The sequence below is a fragment of the Notothenia coriiceps genome, unplaced genomic scaffold (genome assembly GCF_000735185.1).
Source record: "Notothenia coriiceps isolate Sejong01 unplaced genomic scaffold, NC01 NC01_scaffold00019475, whole genome shotgun sequence".
Lineage (NCBI taxonomy): Eukaryota > Metazoa > Chordata > Actinopteri > Perciformes > Nototheniidae > Notothenia > Notothenia coriiceps.
Window position 1 is genome coordinate 13,817 of NW_011352176.1, and position 23,960 is coordinate 37,776.

Below are 23,960 nucleotides of genomic sequence, written 5' to 3' on the forward strand. Positions count from 1 at the left end.
AATACTTCACAAACTATGGCATTTATTTCAAACAGAGGCTTCTGCTTTGCTTACATTTTTACAATAAATTACACAATGACCATCGTCAGATGAGCCTAATAAATACTATTGAGCATTTTTCCAATAAGCTCCATTACTCTCTCTTAATCTATGGTCCAGACTAGTTTCCATATACAGGTTCATACAGCTGTAGCTTCAGGCCATGTACAGGTTGGGAATAGTTTATCCTCATCCAAAACCCCCATCATTCTCTTACAAGTACAAGCTATAGAAAAAAAACAGGACAGTACAAACTAAAATAAAACGTAAAACTGAAAAGGGAAGACAGGAAAAAAAAAAAAAAAGAGTAGTTTAACTGATGAAAAAAGGCAAAACATAAATGAACTCAAACATACATCTCTTTCTACAACAGAACAAGAAATAGGATAAAAGGAAGAAAAAACATGCTTAAACCCTCAATATTTACACTCAAACTGCAGTTAAAACCGTAAAACTGTCTGTACAGAAAGGTACATATTATTAACAGTGCAAGATATTAAATAGCCTGACTCAAAACACTTCTCAATATACAAATGTATAACAAAAGCATACAATTACATACAAGTGCCAAACAAAATGTAACTTCAGGTTATCATACAGTAGGGGTTCTATACAAAGGAAACACTGGAGATGTCTTCAGAAATGTATACACATGTCACTTTATGATATAAATGCACATTTACAATATCTTTACCTTTTTAATCTGGTCAAAGTACAGGAAACAGAACCAAACATGTTTTTGGTAGGGATGAGTATGAGAGGAAGCTGGCATGTCATTTTTGATCATGAGTAAAATTATAAAAGAAATGCCAAAAGAGTATGCGTTGCTTTATTTAACAAAGCAAAAAATATATACTTAATTAAGTAACTTCATGTTTGTTTGAAACACTGCAAAATGTGGGATTAAGCTTCATTAATGTGTTTTGCAGCACTGAGCTGCCTTCACGTTAACTTGATCCAGTTGCAAATCTTCAGTGAAGTTGATGGGTCCAGGGGAGATTAAATAAGTGATGGAAACATAATCAAATAAAGCAGATGGGCTTTTAAAAAGGTTGATGAACTGGAGTAATGTGACCAACTCCATCATTGCACAGTTTATACTGCCAAATTGAACAGTTACACCCAAGCTGGATGAGTATTCAGTAGTAGATTACGGGTGATCCAGTTTAGGAGTTCTGCTTTTACAATTATACTCTTTAAATATTATTATAACGCTGATAAAAACCATCATTAACTGTCAGCCCTTCGATGCCTGTTCTCTCACACAGCATTCAACAGTCTTTTTGTCAAGAACACATTATTCCGGCTGACGCTCTGATTTGAGAAGAGGATCAGGAGAAGAACAAGTGCTGTCCTTTCTCAAAGTGCCCCATGGAAAAGAACAAAAAGGCACTACAATATTCATCCACAGAGGCTGTCAGTGGACTTATGATGGTCTGAAACCCTATTCTTCAATCCCGACTCGACCCATTCCAAACAAATACAGGACCACGTGCCTGTACGTGAGAGGAGCATCGTCAACCACTTGAGGTTTAACCACACAAAGGCCTTTTTTGTAATGAGTGTGGACAGAGAAACATGGCGAAGATACATTATGTACGCTCTGCCAATGTGGCAGTGTTTCTCTGAATTCCCCACTATAGAATGGCGAGCACAGGCTGTACCGTGTTGAGCTTTGAGGACAGAGCACGGAGGGGTCGTCCCTGGAAATCAACCCTTACCAATACAACTTTATCAAATGGAAACAATTATTGCTTGCAAAAACAATTCTTATAAATGGTTAATTAAGAAGAGCGCAAAAGACAATATTGTAATTCTATTTTTTTGACAAATTTCATCCCCCTAAACAATCTTCATAAAAGTGCACTTAAGTGCCATTAGCTTGCCAAGGAAACAGTTGTCAATAGAAAATAGTGCTTGATTCTTGTTTTTGTTGTTGTTGTCTCTGGTCTGGTTTTTGTGCCCCAGTAGGTAGAGTTAGCAGGGTGACTTGTCCGTCCTGTTGGAAAGGAATGGGGGTGTTGACCCCAGGGTGCTGGTTAAGTGCTAAGTGCGGTGGCTTTTCGCTGGTTTGTCCTGTCACCTGCACTCCACTGATACCCCAGAGTTCTGAGAAGAGGAGGATGAAGATGACACCGGGGGGTCAGCCAGTGTCAACATGACTGCTGCAGTCAGAGAGCTGGAGGACGGGGAGGAGGAGGAGGAGGACGAAGAGGAAGCTGCCACCGTGCCTGCAGGATAAGAAACAGCGTTTGGTTATGGAAGGCATTAACCCAGATTGTTACATACTAATTTAGGAAAATTGATTTAAACCCAAAAAAATTGCGTTGTTGAGATCACAAAGAGCCGACTCACTTTCCCGTTCCTTCTTCTTCATGCGTTTTCGTCGTCTGTCGATAGAGGCTACCTCAGACTTGAGGGAGAGGTAGTGGTTCCTGATGTCCTGCAGCTTCTCCTGAAGAAATGAAATCCTCTCCAGACTGCTCATCTTCTCCAGGTCAGCTGAGTCGAACAGAAATAATACAATTTAGCTGCTAAAAGGAGACCCTACAGGTGAATAGGGGTAATATCAATTTGAAACTTCTTCTGTGGATGTTTTACATAAAGCTAACCCCTTTTTGTATAACATTTTTTCCATGATTTATTATTAAAATATGCATCATCATTTTGTTGACATATCAACGTTTAAACAAATAATTAATCATACGTTTAAAAAAAAAAAAAAGGGTGTTTGGATATCCATAATAGAATACAAATGCTTCCTGATTTTAAATATCAAATGTTCTACAAATTAGTCTACAAATGATGTATGAACAAACCCCTCAGTTAAAGTATAAGTCTTCATCTAATTCTAACTTTTAGTGACACAATTAACAATTAGAGAAGTAAAATTAACACCTTAATGAACATAACTTTTCACTATTAATATACTCCAAGAAAACATGTTATGGATGCAAAATAGCCAAACTCTCAAATCCGACCGGTGCATGAAAGAAGGCAGTTTTTGCCTACAGTGTTGAGCCTTAATAGGGAATTGACATAAATGTATATGAGACTTAATTTTAATAAATATAATTAAATCAGTTGCGAAATTGAAGAAACAGTTTATACGTATCAACTAAAAAAGACTATTAAAACACATTTAAAATTACCGATTCATTACCCTCAGGCATAACAAATTACGAAAAATCTTGTAACACTTACACATCTGGAAGCTCCACTTGTACACGCGTGGCGATCTTCCATGGTGGTCCCGGTGCTGGCTGTGGTCGGGGTCAGCCTGCTTGTGGTACTTATGGCTCGAGGGGGGAGATCGTCCGCGAAGCTTAGGCGATGTGACAGCCTTCACGTCTGGCATGTTGTTCTTGGAGGCAGTTTGTTTGGCAGTGCCCTCAACAACTGACTGGTCTTCACTGTCACTGCTGTTGGCTGGAGGAGGGAAGACAGCTGAAGGGATACAAAAAAAAGAAGCAAAATGTCATTCTCTTTATCCACCTGAAATCTGTTAAAATGTCAGGTGGGAGAAGGTACTGCAGGCGTTTCAAATGTGAAGGCTTACCTGTCTTCCTATTCTTTTTGGGAGGCACACCAAGGCTTTTGCGGTTTGGCTTGTGTTTCTTTGAGACTACGACTGGCTGTGGTTCTTTCTGTCGCTTTTGACTCACAGAGGCTACAACGACAATGCAAAAAGACGGTGAGGGAACGGATGGACAGTGAAATTAATTGTCAGCGTGTATTTCTTAAGTACAGCATCTTAAAGAAAAAACTATTATTATGTATTTAAAGAAAGATGGCTTTTGTACCTTTGCACTTCTGTTCACTCTCCTGATGGCTGCTGCTGCTCAGCTCGAGGCTGCCGCTGCTGCTGCTGCTGTTGCAGGACAGACTGACGTCAAACCCCTTGGAGGGGGAACCCGCCCCCTCATCTTGGGGGAGATCTGGTAGCTCCCCACCCAGACTCTCCACTTCCACCGTGCTGCTGTCTGTCTCACTGCGCACGCCTGCCACTTCCTCCTGCACGGGTCCTGGGGGAAGGGGGTCAGAAACCGGCTCTGAAGGCAGGGCGGGGGGTATGGACGGGGGCGGGGAGGAAGGTTGTGCTGGACCGGAGTCTTCCACGGCGCTGCCCCCTCCTCCTGAGGGCGACTCGGGCGTTGTTGGCGGCGTGTTGAGCACGGAGTTACTGCCGCTGCTAGGAAACTCCTGCAGTTTGTCGTTCTCCATCTGCTCCTCCGAGGCTTCGTCCTCGGGACCGGCCTCCTGCTCGGCGCTTGGCTCCTCCAGGCATGGCGGTGCGGGTGGGGGGGGAGAATTGGCCGCCTCCGTGTCCGAGTCGGAGAACAACTCTTTGAGAGTCTTCTTCGGCCACTGGGCCTGGATGCTGGACCAAACGTCCTTTTGGCCTTTGGAGCGGACAGCTGGTCGTTCCTCCGCATTCCCAGACACTTTGGCCCTCTTCTCAGGAATCTCCCAAAAGCCAGCTTGCCGGCCAGCTTTGGTCTTCTCCTTCATCCCGTTGTATTTCTTGGAAGGCGAACCTTTGGTTTTTGGCCGGCTTCGCTCGCTTTCCTCAGCCTTGGACTCGGAGCGCGCTGCACCCTCATCTTCTGAGCTGCTGCTGGACAAGCTCCCCCTCTCCTCCCCGGGGCCCGTAGCTCTTTCCGCTAGCTGCTTCCTGGGAGAGCTTCCAGGCAACCAGTCGGCACTCCTTGTATTCCGGGTCTTCGCTTTGGATTGGCCTTTTGGGGTCCTCTCCACTGCACCGTCAGATTTCCTTTTCCTGTTGCTCACCTCTCCCTCAAACTCGGCCTGACTTCTCCGCTTCTCGGCACCCTCTGGACCAACTACATCCGGGTTCTTCCCTGAGACAGAGGAAGGTTTGGATGCTTCAGGAGGGCTGTCCCAGCACTCTGATGTGTGCGAGGCCTCTGGTGGTGGGGCCTTTCTGGGGCTGCCCCTGCACCCGGGGCGATCCTCCACATTACGTTCTCCCTCATCGTCCTCGTGATCACTTTCGTCCGTGGACATCTCGGAGGCTGAGGGAAACGAGAGAGAGCTTGTGTTAGTTTTAGCAAGAAATCAACAGGCAAACAAAATGCACCACTTCATAGAGACACAATCCTAAGCTGCTGTAAGTGTGCATAAGGACTACAGCCTAGTGAGTGTTGCTACCTTGCAGGCCATTGAGGATAGAAGTAATTTCTATAGACTTGACTGGAGACTGCTGAGTCCCTTTGTCCTCACCCTCGTCCATCTTGGAAAAGACATCCTGGCTCAGGCCACATTTGGAGCGCGCGAGGCGGTTAGCGTTAGTCGAAGGGCCGAGGCCGTCTCTTTCATTGAGCCTGTCCAGCCTGTCTCTCTCCCTCTCCGCTTTGTTCTGTTGGGAATGCAGCAAAGTCAGCGATTCAGTCCATAAAATAAACCAGGTTGAGTTCAAATGTAACCAGATCATACCTTTATCTTTTTGCGATGCTTTATTTTTTGTACGTTCTTATTTGCGGGGCGCACAATCTTCTCTGCTTTGATCCATTCGTCATATCTAAAAGAAAAAAAAGAAAGTACAAAAGACAAGAGACAGTTTTATCATTTGGATCTCTGAGAGGAGCAGAAGAAATATCCTCTCACACCACCACCACCACCACCTCCACCCACCACACAGACGCCTCTACGGTCTGACCCCGACATGTTGCTGTGACACAATAAGCCAAAAAGGAAGAAATCCCATGGTGTTATGTGGAAAAAGACAAAACCTTTAACGATGAAGAAAGAAACAATATTTACACCGACCACCACACAAATCATATTCAACAGAGTTCCGACAGTACCAAGGGTGCTACGTGGGTCGTATGAGGAAAATGAAAAATAAAAAAACTTTCACAACATCGCACACGACAGACACAATGCAGAGAGAACATCCCGCTGTCTTTTATAGAGTGCTAGAGGACCACACAACGACATTGAAGACAATGAAATGCTATTTGCACTAGTTCACCTCTGTGTCATGGTACCCTAACACTCTACTTAACACTGCATTAACCCTGACCCGCTGGGGAGGGGGGAGAGGGTTGAGAGGTAGAGGTGAGTGTAGAAGCACTTTGGTTGGCCTTTTCAGAGATCCAAAGGGAAGCTCACATAGAGATATTGTAGTTTTAAATGGTTTAATAAAAACCCCCTTGTTGGGTATTTCCAAAAGGGGGCTCAAATTCCGCCTGTCTGCAAATTAAGTTGAGAGACAGACAGGGGATTCAATCAGAACTGAGCTAGGGAAGCTGAGGAATGAACCCCATCAACCCACTACTCAATTTGGTTTCCGCCACTAGATGGCAAAGTGTTCTCCATAATCAGAGTGCTGACAATGGATCAGGTGAAGCAGAACTGTGAGGAAGGCATGTATCTGTTAATGCTGAGGGGATACCCATGTAGCGGTTAATCCCTTGAGCTGAATTGACTGTTAAGTGATGTTTTTTTAATTTGATTTTTTTTTTTAGGGTGAATATAGACGTTAGGTGATTTCTCCCCAGGTCCTGTCTTACCTGACGTTCCAGCCACAGTAGTGCACCAGGTAGAGCACCTCTCCCCCCTCCACGTCTGCCTCTTTCACAGTGGCCTCGTACGTCTTCAGACTGCGGCCTCGCCCATACCTCACCTGCACCTTCATCCCCGGGGGGTAACACTCAAACTCCTCCCCTTCCTCCCCCTCCTGACTGCTGTCATCCCTGCAAGAAAAACAGTTCAGCACTTTCCTGACCCTAGGCTGCCCCGCAGAGCACCACCCACATCCGCCCGCCCCGACTCGACTACCTGCTGCTAGGAAGCTTGATTTCTAATTTACTTTGCTCCACCCTCGCCTTCCCTGTCCCATTACAACACTACGCCCTCTTCCTAGAAACAAACTTCCCATTTATGTCCTGCCTTAACTCCAGTGTAACCTACAGCAAAACTGCAGAATAAACAACTGTTCATTTACAGCAAGCCAGTCAAAGAACAGTACATGGAGTAGAATAAAACATTCTTTCATGGCAAATAAAAATAATCTTGCATGAGGAAATAACACTACTGTTAGGCTGTCTAACCCTATATCCACACACAACAACATACTTGGGATTCTCACTCACAAACACACACGCACGCTGTAAGAAACAAAAGCAGCCACAAGGAGGAGCTAGTGGGAAACAGTCAGGAGATGTCGAAGCTGGAGGGTGTACGGGCGGTGCAGGAATGCCAGTAAGTGGTGGAAGGCGCGGGGGCCAGAGGGGTGGGTTAGCACGGCAAAGCACAACTTGGCAGGCAGCGCAGCAACTTAAAGCGAGGCTACAACGCTGAGAGGAAGCACGGGCTACCAGATCCAATTTGGTCTGCTGCCACAAAAAACAGCTACAGCACAGAACTCCACACAATCCCTCTCATGCTAACTGTTCAGAGCGGGTGCCCGACTCTGCTGGCAGCCGACTCTCTACACAAACGATCAACAAGATGCAGTGTGACAACTGAAGCTGTAACCACCCTAAAGACACTTCAAAATGCCTCATTATGTTTAAAAACACAATGCTGTTTTTCCACAGAGCTTCTCCACCCCTCAGTAATATGGTCACCCATCACAAACAAGTACGGAGATATAGAAACATTTAGAGCTGCAAATATTAGTCGTATGATCAGATAGTCGAGCCACAGAAAATAATTTGCAAGTATTTCAAAAATAGATTTTAGTCTTTTAAAAAAACATATTCAGACACATTTCTGGACTTTTGATTGGATGAAACAAGACAATAACTGACGATGTGACGGACAATTTCCAAAGTTTTCTGATATTTAATAGCTCAAATTAATATAAAAAGAACTGCCAGAAGAATCTTTGATTATCATGAAGGACAATAATCATTACATGGAGCCCTGAACATGATCTAAAAGCATCAGTTAAGGACTTTGTTATTTCCTCAAAGACCTGCACAATTCAACTTCAGTCAATGTGCCTTATTATGCATTTAAAAATCTAAAAGAAAAGAAAGGCTGCAGTGTCAGTCCAAGTGTGAAGTACACTTTTCAATAAGGCAGTTCATTAGGCTTCATCAAGATAAATAAAAGACGGTAAATAGAACTCAGGCGGTTACTCAACCATCACTGTCGGACAGGAGTTTACTTCTCCATGCTCTCATTAATATAAATGAATCAACACCATTTTCCTATTTAAGCTCATTGAAAAGAAGCTCTCACACAGTCTGTACAGCCGGGATGAAAGTGGTGGGGTCAGACTGCAGGTCCGGATTACAGGAAGTAAACATTGAACAGGTCTGATACCATCAGGATAAATCAGATCAGCCCGCAGGCTGTCATCTGCCGTGTGAATCTGTAAACCCTCACACTGCCACACTATCACAGATCCTGACACAGCCAAAGGAGCAGGAAGCCTCCTGATTGTCACAAAGTCCAGGTGAGATGGAAATCGGCATGATCATACTGCTGTGAGCCCATGGCCACTGATGATAAAAAAACAACTACACAGAGAGGGGTGCCAGAAGCAAAAATGTGTGATAAGAACATCTTAAAGTAAAAAAACAGAAGCAAAACTGTTGCTGTAGTGCTTTTCTTCAAGCAGCCCAAACAACCTTAAAACAAGTGTCAAAGATGGGTTGGGGGGGGGGGGCGTGAACAAACGGGTCAGAAAGCACTCATCTTGATTCTCTGGACAGGAAACAACAGCTACATTTGAGCAAACCAAACGACTTTGGATTTTCCACAACACCGAAAGACACTTCCTCTAAAAAGGCTACTGCCTCTGAAGCACTATCTTGCGTCTAGTGTGCTAATGCATCAGTGACAAAACTCACACACACGGAACACTTATTAAAGCTGAACATCAAAAAGCCAACAAATGAGAGAGTAGACAGAAAGGGAGAGAAAGAGAGAGATAATGAGAGATCAGGGAAAGGTCAGAAATCAAGAAGCACAGTCATGTTGTGTGAGAGAGGCTGGCCACGGCTAGACAATCCCAGCCAGAGAGAAAAAAAGGGGGAGGAAGAGAGAGAGAGACAGAGAGAGAGAGGGAGAATTTGAGAGAGCACAGCATGACATGCCAGGTGAAAAGGTAGCAGTCGGGCTTTGGTGCTCTAAGATGTCTCTGCCAGCTGATGCCGACTAAGCCACGAGAAATAAAAATAGCACAGAGGGCAGTGGGTAAGAGCTTAGTTAGAGAGAGAGGAGAGCAGCCCTCTCTGTTAGCAGGTAGAGGTGGATTGTGGGTATACGGCTGGGTATTAGTGTCATTAAGGTCAGAGGAGACCTCATCTGCTAAAAGGTCTTTTTAGATTTTTACTGCCACCAAGGAAAGTGTTGGTCAATGGTCAGATTGAATATTCACAGAGTTCTTTCACCATGCAGGAGCTCTGCACGGAGCTTGTGTTTGTGCCATGAGGAGATTTTTTTTTTTTTACCACCCTGGTGGAGGGAACCATCCATTTCAGACCACCTACCCAGAGTTGTCTTTGCTCTCCTGCTCCTCGTCGCACTCCTCCTTCACGCTCTCCCCCCCGAGGCGAGCCGTCGACGAGCCTTCGTCTGCGTCCCCATTGAGGGGGCTGTCTTCTTCCTCGTCATCGTCGTTTTCGCTCTCCTTTTCATCTGTTTTTAGTGGTTCGGGCTCCGTTTTTTTCCGGGTCAAATCAGGCTTCTCGTCCTGAGAGGAGAAGGACTTTATTATAATAAACAAGGGAGGCTTGTAATGTTGATGGGATTAAAAGAGAAACAACTATTTAAATCATATTTAGGGAAATGCACCTTGCAGACGATAAGCTGTGTGCTACTCGGTTCTCCATCCCCCTGCGGTTTCTGCTCCTCTGAGCTGGAGGAGGGGGCATGTGTTGCTACCGCTTCCCCAGACTCAGACTTCACTTCCCCCTTGGGAGCCTGCTTAAGAGGGAGGTCCATCCTGAAGGTGATGGCAGTGGAGGTGCAGTATTCTTCAAATCCATTCAAGTACCTGGGTGATAAACAGTATTTGTTTAGAATTTCCAGAAATGTCACAGCTCCTCTCATACATATTCCATCACTTATGACAAAAAAAGCTATGTAAAATGGTAACTTAAATCTAAGAGCAGCTGTACATACTTGCGGTAAGCACATTTGACATTGTAGCCAGCGGCAGAGTTGAGCACAGGGATCCCCAGATCCTGATAGACCAGCTTCCAAACAGCGCCGCTTTCAATCTGCTCAAACAGGTACAACAGAGAAGACAGAGCCGGAGTCAGTCAGCATATCAAACGAGACAAGTGCGACCGAAGTCAGGCTACACCGCGGGGAACCGCTGTCAAAGTGGCACTCACGTTGTTGAAGCCTCCCAGTTTGTGCACCAACCTGTAGAGCTTGAACAGGTTGAGGTTCTTGTAGCCCAGAACAGGCCGCTTGTTGATGGGAGTTCCTGAGGAGGAGAGACGCTGCGGTGAGGAGGGTAGACAGGCTGATCAAAGTGAGCCTGCATTACTTTGCCTGCTCACTGTAAACCTTTTAGAAATGCTTTTTTAAAGTTTTAAAGTAGCGAAAAAATTGCGAAATGAGAATACTTCTATAACAGATAAAGTGTCCCGCATTCAAAAACACCCCCCTCTGAATGTTATGCTATTATGATAGTTACTTTACTTTTCAGGTGTTTTAACAACACTTTAAAGAGGCCAGCTAACCAATCAGAGCGGACTGGGCTCTGGTTTCAGACAGAGGGTGAAAAGAGGTGCTGCAGCGCAGGCAGTATGAGACAAATAAAGAGCTTTTGAACATTAAAGCATGAAATATGTCACATTTTAGGCACAGAATACAACTATGACCCTGACAATGAGGATAGTAGGGCTCATTTAAATAACAGTCCATCATATTGATTAGATGTGTTTTTGTGTAAAATCTCAATTTGATAATTAATTAAAGCTCTCTAACAATAGATGAGTAAATAAATATTAACTTCTGAATTGTTGTGCAGTAGAAGTATGAAGTTAGAAGTCAGAAATGCGGTACTTCATTCTAAAGATGCACCTTGAATCTTAACAAAAAAGTTAGTTTTGAAGAAACCCTGTAGGCTGTGCGCTCTGGCCTCACCTCTGTCTTCCATGAACTTGTAGAGCTGCTGCAGAAAGTTCTCCCGCTCCTCTGGGTACGGCTCCACTTCCTCCTGCAGACATAAACAACACAGTTTGAGGGTCTTTTTATTTATTTTTTACTTTGGAGGCTGTGGGGGATGTGCAGGGTTCTGCCTCTACCTCCTCATCTTCACCGCTTGCATCCCCCTCCTGTCCTTCCTCTTCCTCGTCATCCTCATCCTCGCTGCTGGAACTTTCTTCCTTCACCTCTGTTTTCCAGGAGCTGGGCACGACAAACTGATGGAGGAACTCCAAGGCTGCGTCCAGAGCTGTGGAACACGCACAGGGATATTACACATCTACCACAACCAATTCAAAACTGTTGATTTGGTAATACAATGCAAAAATCTGTAAGTATTTATATTTCATAGTGCTGGGCAACGATAAAAAAAAGAAAAAGTGTAACTCATTGTTATGCGCAAAATTCAATTATGAATTGCAAAAGTAGTGTATTGTGCACTTATATTTTAAAAGTACTGCTATATGAACAAAAGTGCAATAACATTTGGTTATTGCATTTAAGTGATACTTCAGACTCTAAGTACTACAATCAAACTTTGCAGTGGTTACAAATACGTTGGTTCTATCAACTCCGCCGTCTGGAAGAGATTTAGAATATCCATGTAAGAGTTCGGTACCTTTGTTCATGTGAGCCCTGCAGCAGTCTTAGCCCCGCCCCCAAATGCTTTCATTGGTTGAGACGCATGAATAAGCCCATCCTAACCCAAAACGGATCAACATCCCATCCCTCCTGTGACCCATGGTTTGTCTGTATGTGTAGTCGGAGCCAGTGAGCAACGGACTTTCAAAATCATAATAATAAATAAAACTGTTAATGCGCGATAAAATAATTGTCGGCGTTAATTAATGTGACTGGTTAACGCGCTAATAACGCATTAACTTGCCAAGCCCTGGTATTTAACAGACTGTTTTAACATAAACATTTCCATGGTGTTTTACTGATGACACTTTTTTCCAGGCAGAATAGAAAAATTATACTGGTTTGCCAAAAATATGCTAAAAGCTGTTATTTTTAGGACCATATACAAAACTAGGGGTACCACTTTACAATAAGACTACCCTTATAAAGGGTTTATAATTAGGTTGTAAACACTTTATTAATCATTAAGAACCATTTATAAACCAGTTCTAACATAGTTTTCATGCATCAACACAGGCTCACTATTTGGCAAGATTGGCTACCAGCTTACTTCTTCATCAGCCAACATCCTCTTAGTATCTGTTGTTCACCGAGTTGATTCCCCCCCCCCTTCCATCTTGTTTCTTAACATGTCATTATGACCATTTATTTTACTAACATGCCAAAAGGGAGCCTTATTATAGTGTAAAACACATTCCCATTTATTAATGAGTTAGTACCATTTCTAATAAGGCTTAGCAGTACAGATAAAGGTGGTTCACTATTTGGCAAGCAACCGGTCACAGGTGCCCTGTTTATCTCATGTCTTATAAAAGCTTATTAATGATTTATAAAGTGTTCACAACCTAATTAATAAATGAATTACAAACTATTCGTAAACCCTTTATAAGGGTAGTATTATTGTAAAGTGGTACCAAACTAGGTTGGTATAAAAATACATTTTGACATCAACAAGAAAAATATCAACCGTGGTTAAAGCAGCATGACAATCAGCCAGGAGCTTTCACAGTGACACAGAGGCTTTCAGCCACAATGTCACAGGTGTGTTTAAGGAGCATCTAACCACCTCGGCAGATGCTTGTTTTACGCACTTGTACATTTGGAAATATCACAGTTGGTAGTCAACCACCTGTGAATAGCAAGACTAGAATAATATAAACCTGTTTCCTAACTGTAATCATGAAAGAGTGAGAGCTCTGCAGCAAAAAAAATTGGGGGCACTATATAAAAAAGCCTGACGAGGACTTCAAACAAAAATAGACTCGACAGTGGCGGGAGCTCTCAGCCGCAGTATTCCCAAAGAATAAAACAGAAATTCTCTTTCTGCAACTCACTCTGCAAATATGTGTCGACACAAACCCTCCTTCAGATGTTGAGGTATATGCTATGCACCACATCCTAAAGCTTTAGTGTTGACTCACCTGGTTTGAGCCCTGCGTCGGCTTTTGGAGGACAGTCCCCGTTCAGCTCGCGGATGTCTTTCCGCAGCACCGTGTTACTGCAAAACAAAGCAACTCTGATTAATACGTGCACAGAAGTGAAGTACAGTGAAGTGTTACTACATCATGGTTCAGCTCTTCTGTGTGACTCTCTGTAAAGCCAATCAAAGCCTATAGGACTATAAAAAACACATACAGGGAAGTTCTTTCCAATCCTGCAGCAACAAAACCGGAGCAGAAATGGCTGAATTTACAGCCTACTTTCTTTTAGCACCCTACAGCAGCTGGTCAAAGTGTTGGAGATTTGGCAGATAGATGGATGAGTGGAGCTTGTAAACTGAAAGCAGTCGGAGGCTTTGCGAGTGTGAAAGAAATATGATTTACTGCGGTATCTGTAGGCAGCTGAGCTGATCCAATGACATGATTGGTAATGGTGTGAATAAAGGAGAAAAAAAGCTTGATATTGCAGCCATCAGAGCTAATGGGAAACCTTGATTTAAAAGAATAATATGTAACAATTCCACAAAAAAAAAAAAAAATACTATATTTTCACGAGTGGTTCTGACAACTCACACCTAGAGAAGTTGTCATCTTGATCATGGTAAGGGTCGGTTTAATTTGGTTGCCTGTAACTTCTACTATCCCGTTTGTGCATTAGTCGACGTTGGGGTTTCTGTCAAATATTGCCTCTTTTTTTTTTAAATACACTTTTTAGATCTTACTTGTTTTTAACTTGATCTCTTAGCCGGATCCAGTATTCTATTCATTGAACTTCTAGATACCAGAGAAAAAAGCTGAGCAAATTTTAGCGGCAGCTCCGCTCACGCCCTCATTTGTTCTCAGTGTTTAAACACTGATTTATAACTTGTAACTGCTTTATTTACATTTTTTAAAAGGTTTTAATCAACTGCTCTGTTTATTTTGGAGACTTCTGCGAATAATTTGGCTCTAAGTAAAGAAATCTGAACACATGGATCATAAAGGTCACGTATTATGCAAAATCCACTTTTTCATTTTATACAGAAATATGTGTCCCCTCTGTGTAAAGAGATTCGAAAAGTTTCAGAAGGAAACAATCTCTCTCTTTTTGTCCTGATCCATTTATATAAAAACCTGTCTGAAATTGAGCTTTGTGATGTCACAATGTTTTTTTGGGTTGTGCAACCATTAGCCAATAACCAACCAGGTAACCCACCCCCCCCCACCGCATCACCTGACTGTCCTCCTAGAGCACCATTGTTGTTTTATTAAACCAATCATCTCTCAGAGGGGCGTAACCAGCAGCAGCTCATTAGCATTTAAAGCTACAGAAAGAGAATCGGCACTTTTGAAACCGACCTGAAACAGAGGGGTTTATGGGATGTTACAATGCATGATCTGGTTGGCATTTTGAGCCAAACACTTCAGAGACATGTTTTGAATATATCCGAGACCTATGATATATTGTTGAAAAATGGTATAATAGGGGACCTTTAAGTTATGATGTGGTGAACCAACCAACTAACTAACTGGCCGCTAGCATGGCTGGAAATGAAATGTGTTGTTTACTTTACTTTAAATCTTATTTAAAAAATGTGCTTTCTTATGCCAATTAAGCTTAAACTGGTCCACATCATTACTTACTGGCTAATGTGAAGCAAGGTCATTATTGAATTGAAAAATCTGTTTTGTGTTTAACATGTAGGTTGTGCTTTACAATATGTACTATTTACAACTCTAGCTTAGCTTTTTCTTGATGGCAGATAGCACAGGAAAGTTTGCAAGTTGACCAAAACAAGAACAAATTAAAAACAGCTACTGTTTCCATTGTTACTAAGGTAATCAGATCTTACTCAATAAGAATAACCACTTCCTGAAAAAATAAAAATAAAATCTCCCCTCTGGATATAACCTTACTTTCCATGAAAAATATTTTCCAGAGCCATTGTTATTTGAAAAGGCACGTTGAATGGTTATCCCTAACAATACCAAAGTCTCCAGAGGGGAGCGAACACACTGACCCCCGGTCTGAAAGGTCACATGCCTTGTGTATATGACCCCTTTTCAAACACACACAAAAAATATCCCAGGGAAGTTAAAACAACTGGGCAATAACAGACAAAAAGAGGCTGACATAAATGATAAAATGTGAAACAACAAACAGTTTTAGTTTCATCATACTGCACAATCCCAGAAGCAGATCACATGTGGTTAACTCTGTGAGGGACACTAGGGATCAAACTGTAACACAACAGAGGCAGGATCAGACCGCATCACATCACACATGAGCACCAGTACTGATATCCTCTTCTCATCTCTATTCCATCCACATAAAAGCAACAAAGAAGGGAGGGAAACAAACCTGAAAATCTCATTAACAACAATATAGATTTTCCGATTTCTTAAAATATGTGTTGCCTCTATCCGCGGATACACTGTGCTGATTTCCCTGAGTGAAATCAAATCGCTACAGAACAGAAAGGGAACCTGCTACAGTGCGATTTAATTTTCTTTTGCAGCAAATGTGTTTTCAGCTGCAGATAAAGGCTCGTGCTGAGGAGGATTTCTTAAGGAACGCAGACTGAAGGCTGTTTTGTCATCAATGGAATCCAAACAGACTTTGGAACGAGAGCAAACAGGAGATTAATTTATGCCGAGTGTGGGTTATGTTTCTGCCCACATACGGAGAGAGTAAAGCACCAGCTGAGCGCAGACCCCTGACAGTACTTCTTCCTCTCTTTGCCACAGACAAAACAATCTGGCGGTGTGGCTCCACACCGACGGGAGGCCGCGGGGAAGCTACACTACCTCAGTTAACCAGAAACTTAGCCTGAGGACAAATGAAATAACACAAGCAGGGAAGTGCAGCCAGGGAAAGCAAACGGCATCTTAAATCTGAGGTCATATTCTGCCTAGGCTACAAACAAATGTGTCAATTAAATACACAAGAGGGATACATGTCATCTGACAAGCCCCCTCAAACAACAGAGATTTGTAATGAGTGGAAAGTTCAACCATGTTACAAAAAATAAAAAAATAAAAAAGGCATGAACATTTTTTTAAAGAAGTGACGCAATTATCCGAAACACTGGCAAATATGATGTTATGCAGCTAAATCTGAGAGTGCCCCTATTGATTTACTGCTCATGTATTCAATTAAAACACATCAATAAAGTGTTATGCTAGTACTAGAACAAGGAGTCAAGCTACTTAAATAACATAAAAATGACAAGCTAGCTTACCTTGGAAATGAAGAGTATGAGGCTATGAATCAATAAATAAAAATAAGAGGATAATCACATTTTCCACTAGCTTTTTGTTAAGGTGCCCTGTTTACCGTGAATTGGAACACTCCTTTATTCTTTGGCTTACAATCCTTATCATCAAGCAATACTGAGCCCTTACTCTGTGCAGGACTAACTTTTGAGTAATTACACATAAGTTCAAAACATAATTTATGTATTTAATGACAATGAAAATGTCAAATAGTCTAGTGGCAATCATTGCTGCAGGCCAACTTCACAGATGGTGCATAATGTGGATTTCAGCACATTAGTGATGACTCACAATTTTCCATCCTTGAACGAGCGCACAAAGATGTTGTCCTTCTTCACAGTCACGTCGTCGTGGCAGTCTGGGGAGATGACCTTGTTGCATAGAAACAAGAGACAGTCAAGAGGTCAGATGAGGTGGTGATGCGCGCGCGCGGTGCGTGCGTGCGTGCGTGTGTGTGTGTATAAAGTGGAGGAAGATAGGGAGAGCGGTGTTGGAGAGTCAATAACTAAAAGTACTTTCAGCTAAAGGCTACGTTGATGGATTACAAAATATGCCCTCAACGAAGCAAAGACAAACAAGTGTGTGTGATGAAGAGCGATCTGAGAGGGGTTCGGCCCACTCGCAGTGTGCGCCGCCGCTGTTTACTGGAGTTGAGTAGCACAACAGTGGGAGTTGTTCCAGCGCCAGGAGGCAGCACTGTCATTATGGAGATTTGATTTCCACCAGGACTCTGCCTGCTCTGCTCGCCTCAACACACACACACACACGCACACGCACACACACACACACACACACACACACACACACACACACACACACACACACACACACACACACACACACACACACACACACACACACACACACACACACACATGCTCTGTGTTAACCGCTTCCTTCTGCTAAGCGCTGCAAAATATGAAAAATGGAAGCCCACACATGTCTGACTTCTATTTTACCAGGCATGGAAAGAGTTAACACCGTTTGATACAGCCTCGATCATCTGTTGCGTGAGACATCCACCCGTTTACTGCTCCACCCCTCTGCCATACTGTCACAGGGTAAATAGTGATAAGCTCCCTGTGTGATGTACTTCTCTGGGCCGTCACAAGGAGGCAGCACGGAGCTCAGTGCACGCCAAGAACAACAAACCCTGGAGGCGGGCTCTGATGACTACACATTTAAAGGGACAGCATTCCCCACCCTCTCCCATATCTACTTGTAACGTTTAGAAAACAAACAACGCCTGTCACCATTTCATAGTGTGCAAACGGTGGCTGAGAGTTTACGGTTGGTGGGAACTGGTCTGGAAAAGTCTGAAAGCATCAAACCAGTGTGTGTGCTGCACACATCATGTTTATCCTACAAAATAAGAGTTCAACTGTTTGAAATACAGAAGGCAGCCATTGTAAAAGACACACAAATGCATAGTTTCTAACATTTGATGGTGGGTGTAATGTTACGCAATGGGATAATCCTGCTGAGGTTACATAAGCAAGCGTTTAGATGAAATGGCACAATGCTGGGAGTGTAGTGGTCCCTGTTTCTGCACAGTGATGGAGCAAGAGAGCAGCGAGGGAAGGGAGACTGTGAGCTCACCAGAGCGGGATACCACGTGGTTTTCTTTTTCTCCCCAGTGGCGACTCCCTCCACACAGACCACTTTACCGAACAGATCCTCATTCTGCCGCTTGTTGCTCTCCTCCTCTTCGCTGGAGGATGAAGACAATTCTTCTTCTTGACTGTATGACGGGAAAGGACAGTTTACTCAGCGGACTGCATTTTAGAAAGGTACAGTTTGCATGTTGGACGAGCATTAATACATTATTTATATTCATCACATCTGGTTAAATGTTGATATTAGATTTTGAAAAGCGCTGCCAATATATCTCCGTGTATATGTAGCATTGAAATACGACCTATTTTATATCATTTGTATATATTGAATATAATAATAATAATGATAATAATAATAATAATAATAATAATACATGGGATTTTTATAGTGCTTTTCCTTATGCTCAAAGGCGCTTTACATAAAATCAGAAGAGAAAAAATACAAAGAAAACTAAAAATATACAGAAGAATATATACACACGTTTAAATAAAAAATACATTGATATAAATACTTTTTTTTTTCTTTCAGTAAAGATTATAATAAAAATCCGAAAAAATCCACTGTTAAAAAAACATTTAGAAATAGGTTAATAAACGCATGATATTTCCAACGTCTGTGAGTGTTAAATAATCATGATCATATTTTTGCCACAATCAAGCAGCCTTATACAACAATCATTCTTTCATGAAACATCAAAAATGATCCAATGAACAATGCATATCTCAACAAAACCTTTTCTTTTGTAGCGCAGCGGAAAATAAGGCTGGCTCTACTGATGAGCTCACTCATTAGGATCGCTGTATTTCGTTCTCTGCTGACAAGACCCTGACGGTCTGATTGCAGCCGGCAGACTCCAAGTCTCTGGAGTGATAGGGCAAGCAGAACCAGCAGGCAAACATATCCTCTGTCCTCTTTTTATGCCTCACTAGAACTGCCCTATGTACATATACGCACACACAGTTTGGCAAGAGTGTACGGCTGTAAATCAGCCAGTCTGCTACTACTACTACAGCAACAACAACAACAACAACAACAACAAAAACAACTAAGCTGTGAATCAAAGTAATAAACAAAGCACTCGAGCCACTCAATGAGAGAGAGACTACAACTCATGTCGGGAAGAGTTTGCTCCATATATAATTACTATTACAGTAGGGAGTGTTTGGCAGCTTTTAAGTCATTTAAAGGAGCAGTCCAACATTTTTGAAATGTGCTTATTTGCTTTATGCTGGAAGCTTAAACTGAATATTGATCTCTTATCTGTACTAAAGGGGTAACATCCGTATCTTAGAAGTGAAGCAAATCTGAAACGGACATAAACCTGCCTTTTTTCTGATAGACAGCAGAGGGCGACTTCACTGGAAGAACAATAAAGCCCAATCGTATCGAAGTCTATGATAAAAAATGACCCTACTTCTTACTTGGTTTATTAACTTGGTATTTTTTTTTACTAATGAGTTTATGGTCTCAATTGCTAGTTTCAATTGTTACACAATACATCATGATGTTAACTTTGTAAATGATGGTCCTATTTATAAATATATATATATATATACGATAAAGAAGGTTGTTCTTTAGGTCGTGGCTACATTGTGATCAACAAATTGCTAATACAGTGTTATTCAGCGTTTCGGTACTAAAAGATAATGATTTCAGATTGGTAGTTTTGTTTTAAGCTAGCCAAAATTAGCATCCTAAAAATATCAGTTTACTTGAATAGCTGATATACCTTGCTAACCAAGCTAGTTGCTAACGCTAGCATTACATATGGTCACTTCTGGTTCCAGAAAAACAAAGATACATCTTCTCTTCCAACCCATAGCAATAGCATTTTTTTTCCAATAACATCAATCTCCCCTACCTTTTCAAACCTTAAGACCCAAGAAATAGGACACTAATATTGCAAAGGAAGACATCAGATACAAGGCGCTAAATTGTAACTGGGACATTTCCAAGTCAATAATGCATCAATGTTCACAGTAATATTGACTTTTCTCGGAGTGCCATTAGCAAAGGGTCGTCGGAGAATGAGACTACGTAGCTGAGTGTCCTCTTTATAACAGAGAGGAGCAACAATTATATCCAGCACCAAACTTTTTCTATTCCCTGATGAAAACTCCTGCAGGCTCCCAGGGGTAGGCTGAACAGAGCATCAAACACCTACTGGAACATTTGAGTCTAAGGAGGGGCGAATAAAGATAATGCGAAGCAGGACCATGCTGTGCTCACTCTGCCTCTGCAGCACACACAGGAGGAGCCCAGCGTGATTAAGGAGGTGGAAGAGGAGAGCAGGCTCTACAGGCCTCAGGCGCTGAGGGGACGGAGATGGGAGTAAATCTTTCATTCTAACTGCTGTCAGTGAACATAGAACAGCCAAGCCTGTAACTGATGGTTTTAGATGGCTACAAAAAAAATCCCACCAGCAGCAGACATATGATATATAAAGTTTAAGCCCTGCAGGATGTACAGAGACAGGCGGAGGGAGATACTCACATTGGGTTTGATCGTCTGCCGCGGTTTCCCTTCTTGCCGATGACAGGTGTGCCGAAGTGCTCTGGGTTGGTGAGAGGGAGTCTGTCGAGGGTCTGCAGGGGAGAAAACAAAAGCAAAGAGCCTTAGTGCCACCTTGTCAGCCACTAAATTGGAAGACAAACGTAAGTTGTTATCTTGTAAACATGGAATAAATTCTCTTTGAGTGATTTCATCAGTAATAAATGGAAGAAATGTACCCAGCAGTTTACCTTACATTGCTGTCAAATGTATTTTCTGCAATTATACAGCTGTATTTCTTATTAGAAATGTTCCAATGTGGCATCATCAATACATTTAATTAAATTAGGGTACATTTAGTTAATTTAAAAGAAGAACTATAAAATGAGCTTTGCATCGAAAGCGAACAGATAACGCTGCTGTAGCCGCGGGAAATCCATACGGAACTAATTTGAATGAACAAAACTGTATCAAATTTCTAGTTGCTCACCCAGTGCTGCTGTTGAGAAAAATCACATATTTCTTTACTAGGAATGTCAGGAGGAACCTGTTTTCAAAAAAGAAAATTCCCTACAGGACAGAGCAATACTTGCCTCGCTCTCTGCAAAGTGACGCGCTCCTTTCAGGCAGAGAGAGGACCGCCTCAGGGTCTTCTCATCGCCATCGTCAAACACTGCAGAGATTAGAGACAAACCATTAGGCTGCTGTACGTCTTCCTCCAACACACACAAACATGAAGATAAGCACAAATCAACTCCAGTCTCAGTTTCCAAATGTCCTCTGGATTCAGGGGCGGACTGGGACTAAAAATCGTGCTAGTGACTTATCCGACCTGCCCACATCGTCCGACCGGCCCACTTCGGTAACGGCCCATCAGGATTCGTCCCGAACGACCCGATGGCCAGACCGCCACTGACTTGAGTTATGATACGTCGAAACAAATATTGTGTTCTAACTAAGGCTTGGATGGATCCTGACAGGCGCTTTCAGATCACAGCTTTAAAACAGCTCCAAGGAGTAAATGGTGAAATAAAAGAGACATGGGGAAGTGTCGGAAGAACTAATAGATTTTATTTACTTATGTCAAATCTCCAAAGACTAACTCTTACAATAAGCATGCATAATATATGTCATATTTAAAAGGACTAAAGAAACGTTCCTTTCACTCTTAGCAGTTACAGTACATCACTCCCACGGGTAAACCCAGATATTCAAATCATTTACATTAATCATTGCTCACCCCATTGCTCGGCGACAACAATGAGGAGAAAACACTTGAGGTGACTTGTGTTTGTGATGATGAATGAAAATAATAAATGTGCCAAGACAAGAAAGGGAAACCCCAGGGGCCCTCTTTAGTGACGAGGAGTTGCTGAGAGACTGAACAGCGGTGTATACTGTGTACTACCTGTTTTATGTAATTTATATATTAATACAATACATTTGCCCTGTTGGTCGGACAAAGGATTACACTTCTGATAGAAGTATCTTTAACATGTATTGACACATTACAGACAACATCATAAGACAGAAAGAAAATAGAAATTCATAATAGAAATGGTCTTTCGTTGCAGGCAGCATTCACCCTTGTCCCACCTGTTGACTCAGCATATCCCATTCTAGTTTGATCAGCCTCTAAAGCTACCAAAGATTAAAGATAATTCTTCAAAAACATATTTGACCACCTCATCATCAGTACCTTTCATTTAAAGGGGCCCTATTATGCTCATTGTCAGGTCCATATTTCATGCTTTAATGTTCACAAAGCTCTTTATTTTTCTCATCCTGCCTGTGCTGCAGCACCTCTTTTCACCCTCTGTCTGAAACCAGAGCCCAGTCTGCTCTGATTGGTTAGCTGGCTGGCTCTGCTGCGATTGGTCAACCGCTTAGATATGTCCTGCCCCTAAGCCTATCACATGCAGTACAATGTGTTGGTGTGTTAGTGTTAACCCCAAAATACACAATAGGGCCCCTTTAAACAGGTAGAATGTATCTTGCCCATTTTTTCTTGCCAAATAAGTTGCTTTCACACTGGACAATATTTAATAGATACAAAAGTCCATTTCAATATGATGTATGTGCAGTTTGACCCCCAGTTTCTTAGATATTAGTTATAGATATTTACTGGACATTTAATTTAATCACACAACCAATGGTAATGGGTTTTGTAATGGAGATTTTAATATTCTTCGCCTGTAAGGGACTTTTTTAGTATTCTTGCTGACCTGTGAGAAATCACTTCATTCTTAACCTTTTCTGAGGAATCGATTGAAAAAGCTCCTTGCAACATCTTTCTGTAAAATGCTTGGCCAAGGGAAAATACAAACCATTTGGAGTTTCTGTTGTACACAAACATGTTTTTGTGAACTAGGTGTAGGGAGATTGCTTTGAGTGAGGAGGAGAAACAGTTTGTTTTTGACTTACCAACAGTATATATACTCGCATCGGTCAGCTTATTGATGGTGGCCTCCTGGTAAACACCATCCTGATTCTTCACCTCTACAACAGACCCCACCTGTGGGACAGACAGACCACTGTTACTTGGCGTCCTAATGCGCTACTAATGATACATCTAATTAAGTGGTTTTAAGTCATGAGAAAACCATACAGCCACTACAAGAATCGACTGAAATTAAATTCAAAGTGTAAGCTGTATTGACCAATTTTCTCGCAATTTTTCTAGTCATTCAATGTGTTTTTATAGTAAAAAAATAAGTAAGTAAGTATTAAGATTACATTTTAAACACTAAATGTGTGTTATGACAATGTTCCAGCTGACTGGAACATCATCCTAATGCATCTTTTGCTGCCTTACCTTTAGAACCCCTTTGATGTTTTCATCATGAACCTCAGCTGTGGTCAGATCTGGTTTAAAGGTCACCTGAGGAAACGGGGGGGAGAGAATCAGTAACAAGGATAAATAAAGAATTCCCCAAAGGCCTGACTGGGCCATATCAATCCTCCACTTCACAGAGGCAGCATGGTCCTTTAAGCGCTGCAGGACTTTATAAAAGCGAGGATGATGGAGTGTATCACGCAGTACTTGGCAGCGAGGAAGGTTGTTTTTAAATTAGTGGGGTAACCTAGTAAAGACTTCCTGGTGTTTTTAGGCAAGCAGCATGTGTGCGAGTACTAAATACTATGGCTCATTTTTGGCATCGTTGAGTGCCTGACCTCCCGATTGGCAACTGTGCCGCATCTGTTAGAGCCAACTGCGGTGGATTTCTGTTTCGATTGTTAGGGCTACACTAACAGACCCCCCTCTCTGCCTTTGCAGCCTCCACTAAGTGAGCCACAGCAGATCATAATCTGATCATGCTGTGGTAATCTTGCATCTGC

The 23,960-nt window shown here is 42.3% G+C and overlaps 1 protein-coding gene across 1 annotated transcript; it reads right to left on the bottom strand.

Annotated features, from left to right (window-relative positions):
* arid4b (AT-rich interaction domain 4B) lies at nucleotides 1-23,574 on the bottom strand. Its single transcript, XM_010778818.1, has 21 exons — nucleotides 23,437-23,574; nucleotides 23,046-23,136; nucleotides 21,215-21,294; nucleotides 20,625-20,716; nucleotides 18,114-18,255; nucleotides 16,806-16,885; nucleotides 13,242-13,318; nucleotides 11,280-11,428; nucleotides 11,119-11,191; nucleotides 10,359-10,453; nucleotides 10,144-10,241; nucleotides 9,814-10,015; nucleotides 9,510-9,712; nucleotides 6,576-6,758; nucleotides 5,497-5,581; nucleotides 5,212-5,419; nucleotides 3,843-5,075; nucleotides 3,599-3,709; nucleotides 3,244-3,486; nucleotides 2,395-2,541; nucleotides 1-2,270 (listed from the first exon to the last, which is right to left on the bottom strand). The coding sequence occupies exons 1-21, from the start codon at nucleotides 23,572-23,574 to the stop codon at nucleotides 2,119-2,121; spliced, it is 3,882 nt and encodes a 1,293-aa protein (XP_010777120.1). The 3' UTR covers nucleotides 1-2,118.
* Between the last annotated feature and the right edge of the window lie 386 nt (nucleotides 23,575-23,960).

Coding starts and splice junctions, on each gene's coding strand:
- arid4b (XM_010778818.1), bottom strand. CDS start 23,574: ATGGCCCAGTCAGGCCTTTGGGGAATTCTTTATTTATCCTTGTTACTG. Junction 23,137..23,436: donor ACATCAAAGGGGTTCTAAAG/GTAAGGCAGCAA, acceptor TCTGTCCCACAG/GTGGGGTCTGTTGTAGAGGT. Junction 18,256..20,624: donor GGCAGACGATCAAACCCAAT/GTGAGTATCTCC, acceptor CCCGTCATACAG/TCAAGAAGAAGAATTGTCTT.